This window comes from Lithobates pipiens, unplaced genomic scaffold (genome assembly GCF_037356315.1).
Source record: "Lithobates pipiens isolate NorthernLeopardFrog02 unplaced genomic scaffold, aLitPip1_a1.2 Scaffold_22, whole genome shotgun sequence".
In the NCBI taxonomy this organism is placed as follows: domain Eukaryota; kingdom Metazoa; phylum Chordata; class Amphibia; order Anura; family Ranidae; genus Lithobates; species Lithobates pipiens.
In genome coordinates this window covers 52,901,348-52,916,620 of record NW_027507784.1, presented here as the reverse complement: position 1 = coordinate 52,916,620, position 15,273 = coordinate 52,901,348, and the positions used below count along the sequence as shown (strand labels likewise).

Sequence of the window (15,273 nt, the reverse complement as noted above, 5' to 3'; positions counted from 1 at the left end):
TCGAGCAACTGTGTGATGCGATTTGAAAAAGTTTGTTTGGGCATTGAAAGAATTCTTTTTGTTTTTGCTGTTCTTGGACTGTCACTCTTGGGACTCATAATATAGAGCACAGTTTACAGACCACTAATATAGTGGCTTGTGGTTTGCATATGATCTCTCTCACTTAGCATATATGGTTTATTTATTTACATTTTTATGAAATATTTTCACTATTCTTTGGTTATAACACATGTGTACTTTTTGAGCTGCATGCCAACAAGAAAAATTGTCCTTTCTACACAACACGCATTTATAAGAAGTATATATATAATATTTGGTAGGTACCACCTATAAGGTGGTCCTCAGGAGACCACACATTTCACATCAATTCACAGTATTTATTTATATTATTTTCCGGGGCAATAAACAGGGCCATCTATTTATTACACTGATTAGATCTCTACACACCTTTTTGACACCAGGATATTTGTTAGAAAAGGTTTTAGCGCCACAGCTTAATTCATACTTTATCTCTGACCTACTCCTTTATTTTAAGGGGTAGATTCTAAGCACAGGCAGCTTCAACCTCTCGAGTTTACTTTTTATCTTATTCTTATTTTCACTTGTTTTTCTTTCAGTTTTGCAGTGTATAGGCATTATATCTGTCCATAGCGCAATCTTATTTACCTATTCCCATTACACTATTCCACACACATTAGTAAGAATAGCATCAACCATTAAAACATTAATGACACAAAATAAACCTCACTGTAAATCTTAGCAATAGCTGCTCAAGCAATGTTTCTGGGTATACTCTACACATACAGCCCCAATAGCGGGTGGGTGTAGGCATTACTGGCAAAGTGGTACCCTGGTGATGTCTAAAGTACCGCTTATCTGTCAAAGTTAATCAGCTGTCATTGGGACCCTTCTGTAAAGTGGTGCACATTTAGCTCTCTCTTTAATGCTGTCCACAAACGATGGCTAATGGGCTATTGGTAAGGATCTCTCTCTATTGCATTAACTGTGGGCTAAGGGTAAGAGATTAATCTCTGTAGCGCCGCTCACCAATCCTGGCATGCAGCAGGTTCAGTCCCATACACTTGGTGGTCAGTCAGCCCAGCAGTCTCAGTCCTCCTTATTGGCTCCACAGATCAGATCCTCGCTTAGGTGGGCAGGCACATCAACCAGTCTCCCCTGCTCGGGTTCCAAGGCACATAAGCTCACTCTGTGCCTCAATCTCTCACTCTGGTCCTCACAGGCCCTGTCCTCAGTGTAGGCCAGCACAGCACAAGTCCACCCACTTTGGTTTGTCCACATTGTCTGCATGGTGTCTTGCGCAAACCCCTGTATCAAGTCTACACTAGTTGACTCCCCATACTGTTTTTTCCCAAACTCTGGTAATTTGCCCGGGAAAAATCTTTATTTCTCCTCCTCTGTATGCAACGAATTCTGGGTGTGTAGTTCTGCAGCCATTAGCCTCCATTCAGAAGAGGGGGATTTTCACACAGAACCACTCAGTTTCCCTATGCAGTGGTGGGAGGGAAGTGAGAGGAGAGAGACCCGCTGAAGTACACATAGCCCAGCGCTCCTCTTGACCAGCAACATGGGGGGGGAAGTGTGAATGGGCAATGGACACACACACAGAGCTGGCGGGCACCCAGCTACAGAAGAATGTAAAGTATTGATTTGTGTTTAGGAATGAAATGTGTTCTGCTGTATCCAAGAATTTAATGTATTAAATTGTATTCACAAATGAAATGTATTCAGTATTTCAAGAACGTAATGTATTCAGTAGTATTCAAGAATGTAATAAAAATTCTAGCTTTGCTCTTCTTTATTCTAACCATTGGACATAAAAGCCTGACTTTAGAATAATCACTTCTTACATTGAAATGGATTCTTGTTACATATTTTATACCAAATGTTCTATTTTTAAAAAACGTTCTTTTGTTTTAAATGAACATAAGCTAAAAAAAAAAATGCAGGTTCATAGAAGAGTTTGGCATAGGACTCAAATGTGTCTATGCCTTCATTTGTTAGGTGGTTGAAGTTTGAAGAAGATGTTGAAGATGGTGGAGAGCGATGGAGCAAACCCTATGTGGCCACACTGTCTCTTCACAGTCTGTTTGAATTGAGAAGTTGTATTCTGCATGGTACTGTGTTGTTGGACATGAGGGCCAACTCCTTGGAAGAAATAGCAGGTAATAGACATAATATGACTGTAAGTTATTATGTTTTCTTCATGCTTTATTGGGATGCCATGAAAAACATGCACTTGCTAAAAAAAACTTTTTTTAGAAGAACAATATTTTTTAAAAGTTTTGTAGCAGTCACACAATTAATAAAAACAATCCAGATAATTTGTGAAAGCAAAAATGCACTACAGCATTTACATCTAGGTAGCATAAAATATATAAACATTTTTTTTCAATATTATAGTGTATTTGTAAAACACATTATTAAATAAGAACTACTGCGAAACAATAAATTATACAAGTGGATTTCCATAATTGCAATCCATATGTGCCTAAAAAAAAACCCACTAAGGCCATCTGCACATGGACGTACTACAGAGTACACCTGTGCAAGGGCCATATTGCCCACACAGGGATGCACAGGTGTTCCATGCATCCCTGTGCAGGCAGTCCCATTCATGTCAATTGCAGGGACATAGAGTACACCCATGTGAAGGCTGTATTTGCCCACAAGGGAATGCACAAGTCATCCGTGCATCTCAATGCAGGCAGTCCCATTCATGTCAATTGCACAGACATAGCGTACGCCCGTCTTATTTTTATAAAATAAAGACAAAAATTTAAATAAACCAATTATTGTTTCCTAAATGACTGCCTATTGTAAGGTATACAAGGTTCAGTGACCTTTCTTTTTAAGTTTAAGAGGCATAACTACTGTATATATTATATATAGCAATGGTTTCAGTTTATATCTTGCTTGACAGCAGAACAGCGCCTTGTGTGAAATTATAGGCCTCTTTCCACAATTGGATATGCAAATTACATTGTTTTTCATTTTCAGCATGCAAGCTTTGTGTTATTTCTGAGCAAATAATTCTCTGCTTGTCTCTCTTTCATTTTTCTGTTCTCTTTCTAGGATAAAACAGGTGTTGCAATTAATTATATTTATAAACCTGATTGAAAGACAATTATCTATATTGGCCAGATATCATTTTGCATAGTTTTGTATTAATTATTTAAAGTGAACCTGACTTGCCCTAAAACATTTCAACAGTAGTGCCAAATTGCAGGCACTTTATAGTCCTTGCCAAGTACCTATATGAAGAAGCCTGTAAACCTTAGACAATAGCATGCTTGATTGTTTCCCAGCCTGAGCTTAAGTGGTCAGACTGGTCAAATGTTCTCTAATTTCTGTAGGTACCTTTAGTCCATGTGCCTCCCTGGAGCCTATTGAATCTTGTATCCAGGGTATACATTTAATTTTAACTTCTTCCAAATCAAGATTAAGCCCATCACCCTTCTTGTTGTAAACTCTTCCCCATCATTTGCCCAAATTTTTAATAAAAAAGGGGTGGGGAGGTGTTCAGAGGGACCAACAAAGAAGGCAGTGGCTTTTCATATGTAATCTCGAGTTGGGCTTTAGCCCTGGTTCACATTGGTGCAAATTGACATGTGATTTGACATTGACAATTGTCGGCAATGGCACCGTCCTAATTGGTGCGGCGCTGCAGTCGTTTTTGTACTCATTTTTGTGATTTAGGGATTCAATTTCCATTGACATCTATGCATAAACCCGCATAGATGTCTCTGAAATGGCAACCGAAATCAGGACTTTAGTTTTAGCAAAATTTTCCTTTATGGACTTAACCTTGTATTACCAGGCACCAATGTTGTGCTAGAAGTACCTGAATTGAAGCTGCATATTGCAAGAAAATATGAGATTGCAAGCAATGTGCAAGAAAAACACAGGATTCTGGAACTCCTTGTCAAACATCTAAGAATTCAGCTTTCCTTCTGGAAGTAAATGGAAGCAAATGGTTAGATGCAAAAACAAATAAAGAAAACACATTACTTAATGTGGTTCTAAAGGCTTAAAGCGGAGGTCCACCCTAAAGTGGACCTTCCGCTCATCGGAACCCTCCCCCCCTCCGGTGCCACAATCGGCACCTTTCAGGGGGGAGGGGGGTGCAGTTACCTGGATAATCCAGGTAACTGCACCCACTTCCGGGACAGCTCTCTGCGGAAAGGGGCGTAACTTACGCCCCTTTCCGCAAGTGCCCGCCCCTTCCCGCAAGTGGCCCGCTGCCTGCTGGGAAACACACAGCTCCCAGAGGCAGCGGGGAGCGTCCTTATTGCGCAGCGCAATTCGCGCATGCGCAGTAGGGAACCGGGAAATGAAGCCGAAAGGCTCCATTTCCTGATTCCCATACCCAAGATGGCGGCGGCAGGACCCGACAGACGACCTAGCGATCGGCTTCGGGTGCCGACATCGCGGGCGCGCTGGACAGGTAAGTGTCACTATTTTAAAAGTCAGCAGCTGCAGTATTTGTAGCTGCTGGCTTTTAAAAAAAAAAAAAAAACGCGGAGTCCCGGTGGACTCCCGCTTTAAGGTTTTTACCTTAATGCATTCTCTGTTTTAAGTTAAAAAACCTTCTTCGACAAAGTGGCGGAGCCAGGAGCGCTGGTGGGGGACCCCAGAAGAAAAGGATTGGGACTGCTCTGTGCAAAATCATAGCACAGAGCAAGGAAGTATAAATGTTTATTATAAAAAAAAAGGAAGATGTTTGCAATCACTTTAAGAATAGATTTCATAGAAACCTTACCCTTTTAGATGCATTTTTCCAATACCAAAAGATGTTTAATGAGCTCCTACTGTATACATTAAATGGTATATGGATTTTACACATCTCTCTGTCCCATAAAAAATATTCACCACACCATGGTAGAATTGAGCAATTGAGCAATACGTTATTTCTCATTATTAAACCATAATGTTTACCATCACATTAATTAACCTGACTTATCCTCACAATTTTCTCTTTAAGATAACAACAAGAAGGTTACAGTAACTATTTAAAAGAAACACATAACAGTATGTTCACAGTGTACAGTATACACCCGTTATCCAGAAGGGATCAGTGAGAGGGCTTTTCACACAACTCAACAGAAGTTTGTCTTCTTCAATACCAACAAACTCTACTTGCTCAGAATAAATATGTACAATGTACATGTCTCACAATCCTTGCCATTTTTAAAAGAACCATTTTAAAACATAAAAAAATAAGATTACCTTCCCAGTCTTATTCTCAGTGCTGTATAAAATATACCCACTTTGCTATAATCTGGCCCATAAGGACTAGGATACACAGGATGACATGAGTATGAGATGACATCAGTGTTAATTTTGTCGACTAAAATTACTAAAACATTTTAGTCGACTAAATGAATACTATTTTAGTCAACCAAAATAATACATTTAAACAATTGAGATGACTAAAATGGGACTAAATCTTAAATGGCATTTTAGTCAAAAGATTAAAATGGCACTAAAACTAAAATGGCATTTTAGTCAAAAGACTAAGACTAAAGCTAAATTGAAATTTGACTTCAAAATTATCACTGGTCTGTAGTGCATGTTCATACCTCACTACCTTAAATAATATTTGTCACTCCAGCAATATATAATGAGTTTGAAAATTGTAGAGAAATGTTAACTAATGCATTACAACTTAATTATGCCTATTAGGCCGCGTACACACGGGCGGACTGTTCGCCCAACCTTGTCCGCTGAACAGTGTTTGGGCGGACAGTCCGCTCGTGTGTGGGCTTTCAGCGGACAGTTTCAGCGGACAGTTGGACGGACAAAGTCTTTTGGAAATTCCGAAAAACTGTCCGCTGAAACTGTGTTTGAGCGAACAGTCCGCCCGTGTGTGGGCCTGTCCGCTGTACTTTCGAAATGAGCGTACTGTTCCCGCTCGGAAAGTCCGCCCATTTCGAGCGCGTGTACAGGTAGGCGGGGCCCGCGAAGGAGACATCGCGGGCTCCGCCGCCTGGAATGGGCTTAAAGGAGAACCCCAACGCCGAAAAAAATCGGCGTGGGGGTTCCCCCAAAGTCCACACCAGACCCTTGTCCGAGCACGCTACCCGGCCGGCCAGGAAAGGGGGGCGAGCGAGCGCGCCCCCCCTCCTGAGCCGTACCAGGCCGCGTGCCCTCAACATGGGGGGGTGCCTTGGGGAAGGGGGGGCCTCGCGGCCCCCCCACCCCAAAGCACCTTGTCCCCATGTTGATGAGGACAAGGGCCTCTTCCCGACAACCCTGGCCGTTGGTTGTCGGGGTCTGCGGGCGGGGGGCTTATCGACCCATGTGACATATACCATGTGACACCGCCCCATTGTCACTATATAAGTGACCGCACAGCGCGGCCCTGGCATTCCGGCCGGAGAGCTCGTCGAGTCAACATCTCCAGGAGAAGAAGAAGAAGAACAAGAAGAAGAACAAGAACGGAAGGCGGCGGCGGCGGCGACGACAGCGGCGACAGAAGACCGGGCCACCGCCTGTAAAAGAGCTACAAGAAGGCGCGGTGGCCCGGCAGAAGAACCGAAGGCGGCGACAGAAGAACGGAAGGCAGCGGCGACAGAAGACCGGGCCACCGCCTGCAAAAGAGCTACAAGAAGGAGCGGTGGCCCGGCAGAAGAACCGAAGAGGGGGACAAGACCCCCGAAGTCGGGAGAAGAGGCCGGCGGCGGGGAGGAAGAAAGCCGGACTCCTCCGCTAGTAAAAGAGCTACACACAGATAGCGGAGGAGTCCGGCGAGAAGACCCCCGAAGACGGAAGACCCCCCGGAGCTGTGCAATAAAATATTTTTTCCCTGTGTTGTGTTTTTTTTTGTACTTTATTTCACAGGTGAATGGGTAGGGGTACATTGTACCCCATACTCATTTACATAGGGTGGGGGGCCGGTATCCGGGGGCCCCCTTCTTAAAGGGGGCTCCCGGATTCCGATAAGCCCCCCGCCCGCAGACCCCGACAACCAACGGCCAGGGTTGTCGGGAAGAGGCCCTTGTCCTCATCAACATGGGGACAAGGTGCTTTGGGGTGGGGGGGCCGCGCGGCCCCCCCTTCCCCAAGGCACCCCCCCATGTTGAGGGCACGCGGCCTGGTACGGCTCAGGAGGGGGGCGCGCTCGCTCGCCCCCCTTTCCTGGCCGGCCGGGTAGCGTGCTCGGACAAGGGTCTGGTGTGGACTTTGGGGGAACCCCCACGCCGATTTTTTTCGGCGTTGGGGTTCCCCTTTAAGCCCATTCCAGGCGGCGGAGCCCGCGACGTCTCCTTCGCGGGCCCCGCCTACCTGTACACGCGCTCGAAATGGGCGGATTTGCCTCCTCCTTACGTGGGCGAGTCCGTTCATTTCAAAAGTTGAGCGAACTGTTTGGCAAACAGTTTGCTGAAACAGTCCGCTCGTGTGTGGGCAAGTCCGCTCATGCAAATTTTGAGCGGACTGTTTGCCGAAACTGTTTGACGAACAAGGTTGGGCAAACAGTCCGCGCGTGTGTACGCGGCCTTAGATTTTAGATGACTAAAATGAGTTTTAGCCTACTAAAATGTAATGGAGATTTAGTTGACTAAATACGACTAAAACTAAAACAATTGCAAAAGACTAAAATTAGACTATAACAAAAATTCCATTTTAGTCCTAAGACTAAGACTAAAACGAAATCCAAATTTGCTGCCAAGATTAACACTGGATGACATGAGTCTGCTGCATTACTTGGATCTCAATCGTGCGGCGTAGTCCCACGGTTTTGTCCTTGCACTGCAATTCCAATAGAGAGAGGCTGACCCATACCTGGGGCTCTTACACTCAGAAGCTGCCAGGACAGCATTTGCTTTTTTCCCCATATTTGCAGGCTATGCGGTGTCCAAACATTTATTTATGACTATGTGTGTGCACACTCCCAGCCAGCAAGACTTTTGTTAGATCGCAACCCTAACAGGTAACTGCAATCTACAGGCTTGCTTGGCACACTGAACATCCTTCCCTCCCTCTCAGGGGTCAAGAATACTGTTGTGATTAATATAAACTCTTTTCCATCACCACCTCAATTGCCAGCATGTATATCAATCCCAAAAACAGCTCTATATTAATGTCTCCCAATGGCAAGGTATCCAAGTGCTCTGTCAACAAACAATCCCTAATCCATATACTCTGAAAGTAAATTTGTACAGTTAGTGGGACATTGGTTTACATTAACTCAGCAGCATCCACACACAGAATTAGCTCAAAAACAAAGCAAACAGCGCCAGGCTACATCCAGTTACAGACACACAGAATATATGACTGCCCAATAGAGATTGAGCCACCTGTCAAACAATACTGCCAGGTCTAAGAAAGACTCAGCAAGAGGGGAGATACTTAGGTAATTACATTTTACCTATAGCACCAGTGTCTTGTCCCATCCTCCAGAGCCCAGCCATCTTGGTTGAGAAGAGGAAGTGACATATTGGTGCCCGCATTCTCCACCATCTGTTTTTGAAAACTCCAGAACACTTTCCAGTGCAGTAAAAATATAATCCAATCTTATTGTATGTACAGATATGTGTCACTTTAGAAGCACAGAAGAAAGTGCTAAATTGGTTACGGTACATTTCAATATATGTATGCTATTTTCATCATGTATGCAAAAAGCTGTTAAAAATATGACATACCCCTCACTAATACCAACCATTCCTACTTACGTAACACTGTATATTTCTAGAAGGCACTCTCATTATTTAGCCCCAACAAGCTCAACTTAGAGCATGGTAACCCAGAGTCTCTTACCTAGAACACATTGACTGGATATGGGACAATCTAGTGTTTCCCATGCACAAGACCATAAACAGCTGGCACTTCTCCCACATTTCATAACCCTTTATCTAGCTGAGGGGAACAAGATCATAATCACTGTCAGGACTGTAGTTTTCTCAAAGCCATGTCCAGAACTCCCCAGAAGCTGTTTTTCTTATTTAATTTAAAGGGTTATTCGTTTCATTTTGTCATTTTTGACTGGAGTTCTGCTTTAAGCCAATCTAAATATTAGACACTGTGCCATTTTAAGGAAAATAAGTAAAATGTTAATGTGTAAACCCTAGCAAGGTACTTCTCTTCTTTGCTCTCTTATTAAATATACCATTTAAAGCATTTTGTTGTATGTGTTTGATAAGTGTGAAAAAATACCCATTTATCCTGCTAGAAATTAGGCGAGTTCCTAACCAACTTAGCTTTCTGCATGTGGGTTGCATTGAAATCTGAAACAGTGTTATTGGCCTTGCCCAGCTCATCCTTATGGACTTCACAACACTTCACCTATGTTGTGAATATTAGTAAAGGCTTAGGGTGACAGGGCTCCATTCACGCTGTACAGCACAGTGTGTGAGTCTTGTCATGTTAGGACAGAGAGTGTGTTATTGTCAGGATCCCCAGGTAAAATTAGAGGAAAAAAGCTTGGGGAAAAAAAAAGAAAATGAAGGCAGGCACCACATGTGGGGACTGCTGAGCTGCAATATATTAAAGTTTTGTTAAATTATTAATAATTCTAAAACTCATTTTATGGAACATGTACTCTATATAAAAAATGTATCTGATGTTTCCCCAAATCTCTACAACATCCAGTGGGGAGCTGAATTCCTGCAAAGATTTTAATAAGGCAATTTATAAGGACTGATTCTGGAATTGCAGAGGCTTCTGTGTTGTGTATTTTTTTCATCTTTACATGTATATTAAAAATCCCATAAAGCATCCCTCAAGGCACATGAAATAATTATGAGCAAGCATATCCACATACCTTTTTTATCTTGATCAAAGAGGAAGGGAGCCTGTGATGAGCGTTGAGCTGGGAAACAGAGGCAATGGGAACAATGTGTCATTTTTCCAGTGTTATTAGATGTTGGTCTATTGTTGGTGTATGATGGAGGCCCCCCAAGTTGTTTTGTCTTGTGAACCACATTCAGGTTTAGCAAGAAACAATATGCCATACCATGTGCATAAAATGCACCAAAACCTTTTGTATAAAACAGTGTTAAAAGAATGTACCAGCCTTGACTACCTCTAGAGGAACAGACACCAAGTACAATTGGTTTATACCTAAAAGGCCACATTTTTTTCAGAATATCATAATGGGAATCACTATGTTGTCATGTTAGAATGTAAGGCCTCCTGAGACTTTTCTTCTTCACACATTTAAAACATCCAGAAATTATATTCATTGCTATTGTACCCTTGTAAAAGGATAGAACCCTGCCCACGGCCTTGATGCACTTACATTATAGACTGAAAACAGAATAGTGGTCATATGACTGCTGTAAAAAAGAAAACACAATATTGAGTAATATTTTCACAAAAAAACAGTGCAGCATGTTTACTGTTTGAATATACACAAGAACATTATGGTTTAACTGCTTGCCACCCACTCAAAGTAGATATACTGAGAGGGGGCAGCATGGCCAGACACCGCAACAATACCCATACATTGCAGAGTACTTTCTACCTTGGTGACATGTGTACGCACACCCCCTCTTGACCTGTGCTGGGATTGGACACAGCACAAGTTCATCAGCAGCTTTCAGCTGAAACCTGCTGATTGGCTGTGGCCAATCACAGCACAGAGTCCTGTGTTGACAAACACGCAGAACTCTGTACACAGACAGTGATCAGTCTGTTTCTTTTACTTGAAATCCACTCTGAGTTCAGGGAGAAAAAGCAGACAGATCTGTTAGTAAAACCAGCACACATTACAGATGGGTACACAGATAACCCCTTCATTGCCCATTGATGTTAATACCTTCCCAGCCAGTGCCAATAGTGTAGTGTACAGTATTATCACTGATCGCTGTATAAGTGTCACTATCGACATCAGTGTCAGTCAGTTAATGTCCCTCCAGTTAGCGCTGGATTGCCACCCTATTACAGTCACCCAGCAGCAGATATGTGCCAATATTGTTGGGCAGAGTGATCCCCTGTCTGAGAGTGTCTGTAGAGGACCATCAGGGAAAGACAGCGGTGTGGGACTTAGAATTCCTCAGGTAAGTATGGAGGATTAATCATGAAGTATGTGAGCTATTTGTAGAAGGAAGAGATTATTTTTATATTTCATTTTCTTCTGGAATTCCCCTGTAAAAACCATGTTGGCAATTTAAATAATGGGTAACCAATACTGAGAATGCTCATGGTTTGATCCAGAGATTATGGATTTTGTTTGCATCTCAGTGTTTATAGGCAAATACTGAGGATTACTGACTCCCAGAGTTCACATTAATTAAATCAATTTTATTCTGTACCTCTATCGAGGCACTTGCCCTTGGCATTCAAACAACCACTCAATGTGCACCAACTAAGTAGGCAACAAATAGCCTGCTAATGAGCATCATTGTCAGGGAAATGGCCACAGGACCGGCAATGTCACCAATACTCATCATGGCATCACTAGGCAAACTTCCCAAGGCGTTGGTGCACACAGATGTGCAATAGCGTAAACAGGCAGTGCGCATGTGCATCTTGTGACAGATGTTGGCGCTCACTGGCCTATATAAACCTGCCGGTGGGAACCCTGAATTGCTGCATTATCACCAGCTTCCCAGTGTTCCCTGTGCTTCTATATTCTGATCTTGGACTTCCCCTTACTGACCCGACTTCCTTTCCCCGCTTATCCTGATCTCCTGGTTTGACCCCTGGCTTGGCTCACCGACTCTACTTCTCCCTGTCTTACCATGAATAACCGCTCCTTGTTTCTGTACTTCTGCCTGAACCCTCAATCTGCTATTGACTGATCTTCTGGTGTATGACCCTTGGCCTGGCTTCTGATTCTCCTTCCAGACTACCTAGCCACATGCTACATCTGGGACCTTCCAAGCACGCCAATCACAGCACAGAGTCCTGTGTTGACAAACACGCAGAAATCTGTACACAGACAGTGATCAGTCTGTTTCTTTTACCTGTTTCTTTTAGTCTGTTCAGGGAGAAAAAGCAGACAGATCTGTTAGTAAAACCAGCACACATTACAGATGGGCACACAGATAACCCCTTCATTGCCCATTGATGTTAACCCCTTCCCAGCCAGTGCCATTAGTGTAGTGCACAGTATTATGACTGATCGCTGTATTAGTGTCACTATCGACATCAGTCTGCCTGTCTTAGCGTGAATAACCGTAGCTTGTTTCTGTACTTCTGCCTAAACCCTCAATCTGCTATTGACTGATCTTCTGGTGTATGACCCCTGGCCTGGCTTCTGATTCTCCTTCCAGACTACTTAGCCGCATGCTACGTCTGGGACCTTCCAAGCACACCTGCCATAAAGTGCATCCCGCTTGTCCCAGCCGCCTCACGGTGATCAAGTCTCCAAGCTAAGGCCACTGGCAAACTGTGCTTCTTTGGGCACCACATTCCCTGTTCCACCTACAAGATTGTGCTGCCCTTAACCACAAGGGGAGCCCTCTCAGCACCTTGGCCTCCAACTAGACTCCTGACAATCATTATTTTTACAAAAAAATCCTTACAAATTTATTAACACACTTACAGTATATCTCAAGTTCAAAACATTGTTTAAACGACTTGGCTAATAACAAATTAAAATACTAGACCAACACCTTCACCCCACCCCCCCACCCCCTTCGCATCTATCATCTTGCTTCCTAAACATCCATATTTAAAGTCTTGGGCCCACAAATGAGGGCACAATCTCCAAGTATATTCAAGGTTATGCTGCAATGTCTGATCTCAGTTCAGTCCTGATTCTTGGAAGAACCAATCTTCCAGCTTGGGATATGTTACAGTAGACTGAATTAGGACTAAATGGCAGCCTTTGATGTGTGCTCTCTCGGTATTGCATCACTTAGACTACTTTCACACCAGAGTGCTGCTAAAACAACGCTAAAGCGTCAGCCGTTTTTACTTCACTTTAGCAGTGTTTTAGTGGCGCGTTTGCAATGGTATTCGGGTGCTAACTGGCCTTTTTTTTTAAATTCAGGTGAAAACCTGACCTGAAAAAACACTTAAAATACCCCTGTTGCGGCGATTCCGAATCGCTTTTCAGGCGATTTGGAAGCGCTGCCCATCCATTGTAATGGGCAGGGGTGTTTTGGAAGAGCAATTTACAGCACTCCCCATCCCAACGTCCTGCAAGCACACCACCCCAGTATAAAAAAAAACCATTGCAATGAATGATAGCTGCTTTTCAGAGGCTATTTCTAAACCGCCTGAAAACCGCCTCAGTGTGAAAGTGGTCTTAAAGGATACTCCCCCATGTATGTACATCCAGCAATGTCAGTCTCCTTTATTCTGTTATGGATATCTTATTCATACAAACTGGCTAGTGAAAGGCAGGAAACAAACTCATGTCTTTATGATGTCTAAAAGAGTCTAAAAAATAATGATTGCCATATGCAAAGCTATGTTCATGAAACAGGCACTCTCTGCTCTAGTGGTCTCATTAGCACTATAAGATGGAAATCACCCTAGTGTCCCATATGAGGATCAATATCCGTATGATTCCCCAGTGGAACTATGATAAGCTGACCTGTTGTGTTTGTACAACCCTAGTTACAATTTTGCTCAAGAGAAGTCCATTATGAAGATGTGTCTTTAGGCCATTTTTAAATGTCTGGGTAAACTTTTCCACACCTCCATTGGCCTGTGGATGGTTTCATGGTGTTAAGATGTACTTTACTCCCTTTGATTTAAGGAAAGTTTCAAACTCTTTCAAAATAAATTGTGGATCATTGTTGGTAATAATCTCCAGTGGTGGTCCTCACCTTGAGAACTAAAGTGGTGATGACAACTTTAGTGGTCATGACTACTGCTGTAACCACCTCAAACAGTATCTAATGTTTTGTTGCTACTGTAATTTCTATCTATAAAGGTGCAATGAATGGGAGGTGCTTTTCATAGGCTATTTCTAGCACTAAACCACCTGAAAACTGCCTCAGTGTGAAAGTGGTCTTAAAGGATACTCCCAAGTGTATGTACATCCAGCAATGCCAGTCTCCTTTCTTCTGTTATGGGTATCTTATTCATACAAACTGGCTAGTGAAAGGCAGGAAACAAACTCATCCCTTTATGATGTCTAAAAGAGACCTCTAGCCCCTTTCGCATATGCAAAGCTATATTCATGAAAGAGGCACTTTCTGGTCTCTGCTGTACTGGTCTCATTAACACTATAAGGGGATAACCACCCGAATGACCCATATGAGGATCAATATCCGTATGCAAGAGATAATGCACATTCATCACAGTTTCTTTGCACAATCACACCAGATGCTGTCTCCAAAAGCTATACCATGTGCATGCATCTACATAATGAGTACCACATAGCTCAGCCTGCCACAATTCAATAACAAGGTGAGTCTATGTACTTATCGGGGCCTATGGTTCACAGCAGAACAAAATAACCTGGTTGATTACCCTGGGACAGCTGAGCTCCCATTGTAATCTCCAGTGCTTAAAGAGCAGTGTGAAAACTCAGTCCTGCTCTTTCCTTAATTTATGAATGAAAGCTACAGTTATAGCCATTATTCATAAATTAGTATTCTGTGTAAATTGTAAACATAATAAAAATAAATTAATATACGTTTAACCCCTGTTAACCCTCATTATTTTCTATTATCCCCTTCATCACCATAATTTTTTTTGTTTGCTTTTTTTTTACAGTTCAAATGGTAAATTGCTTTTGTTTGTTTTGTAGCACTGCATTTTAATTGCTTTGTGCTAAAAACATGAATTAAGTGTCTTAATAAAAGGGACAAATGACCGCCTCCATCCCATTCAGTTTCCTATAGAGCAGATTAATAGATTCATTCTTATGATTATCGGCTCCATCTAGTGGCCAGAATCAGGTTTAATTTTCTCACTGCACAATTTCCAGAAACTAGACTGCATTTTGGTCACTAAAAAGGAGCTGAGAATCATAGGAATGAATCTATTACAAAATTCATGCAGTCTATTGCTAAAATTCATGCAGTCTGCACAAATGTGTGTGACATTTGTCCATGTTTTATAAATAGACCCCTTAGCAGTAGTCATATTTTCATAAGTATTTGGACATTCACAGTATAAAGCCAGACTTACATGGATCTGGCAGTGGGAATCTTCTGTACAACTGCCCTGCTAGATTTTTCCCACTCGATTAATGCCTGCAATGTTGCTTAGTGTATTCTGATGGCACCTAAGTCTTCAGCTAGCTTAGCTCAGTGGGGAGAAATCCCCCTATCAACTTTGATTGTGTAGATGAAGGAATTGAGTATATATTTTTTTTCAGCCTACCAGTTGAAGGCAAAAAATGACATC

General features: G+C 42.6%; 1 protein-coding gene across 5 annotated transcripts in view; it reads left to right on the top strand.

The window, feature by feature from the left end:
- The window catches only part of SLC4A10 (solute carrier family 4 member 10), a 381,585-nt gene that overhangs the window by 214,444 nt on the left and 151,868 nt on the right, over window positions 1–15,273 (top strand). For all 5 annotated transcript variants that reach the window (XM_077447585.1, XM_077447587.1, XM_077447583.1 and 2 more), the window contains exon 5: window positions 2,023–2,183. In XM_077447585.1, the coding sequence (XP_077303711.1) occupies window positions 2,023–2,183 (161 nt within the window). The remainder of the gene's footprint in view (window positions 1–2,022; window positions 2,184–15,273) is intronic.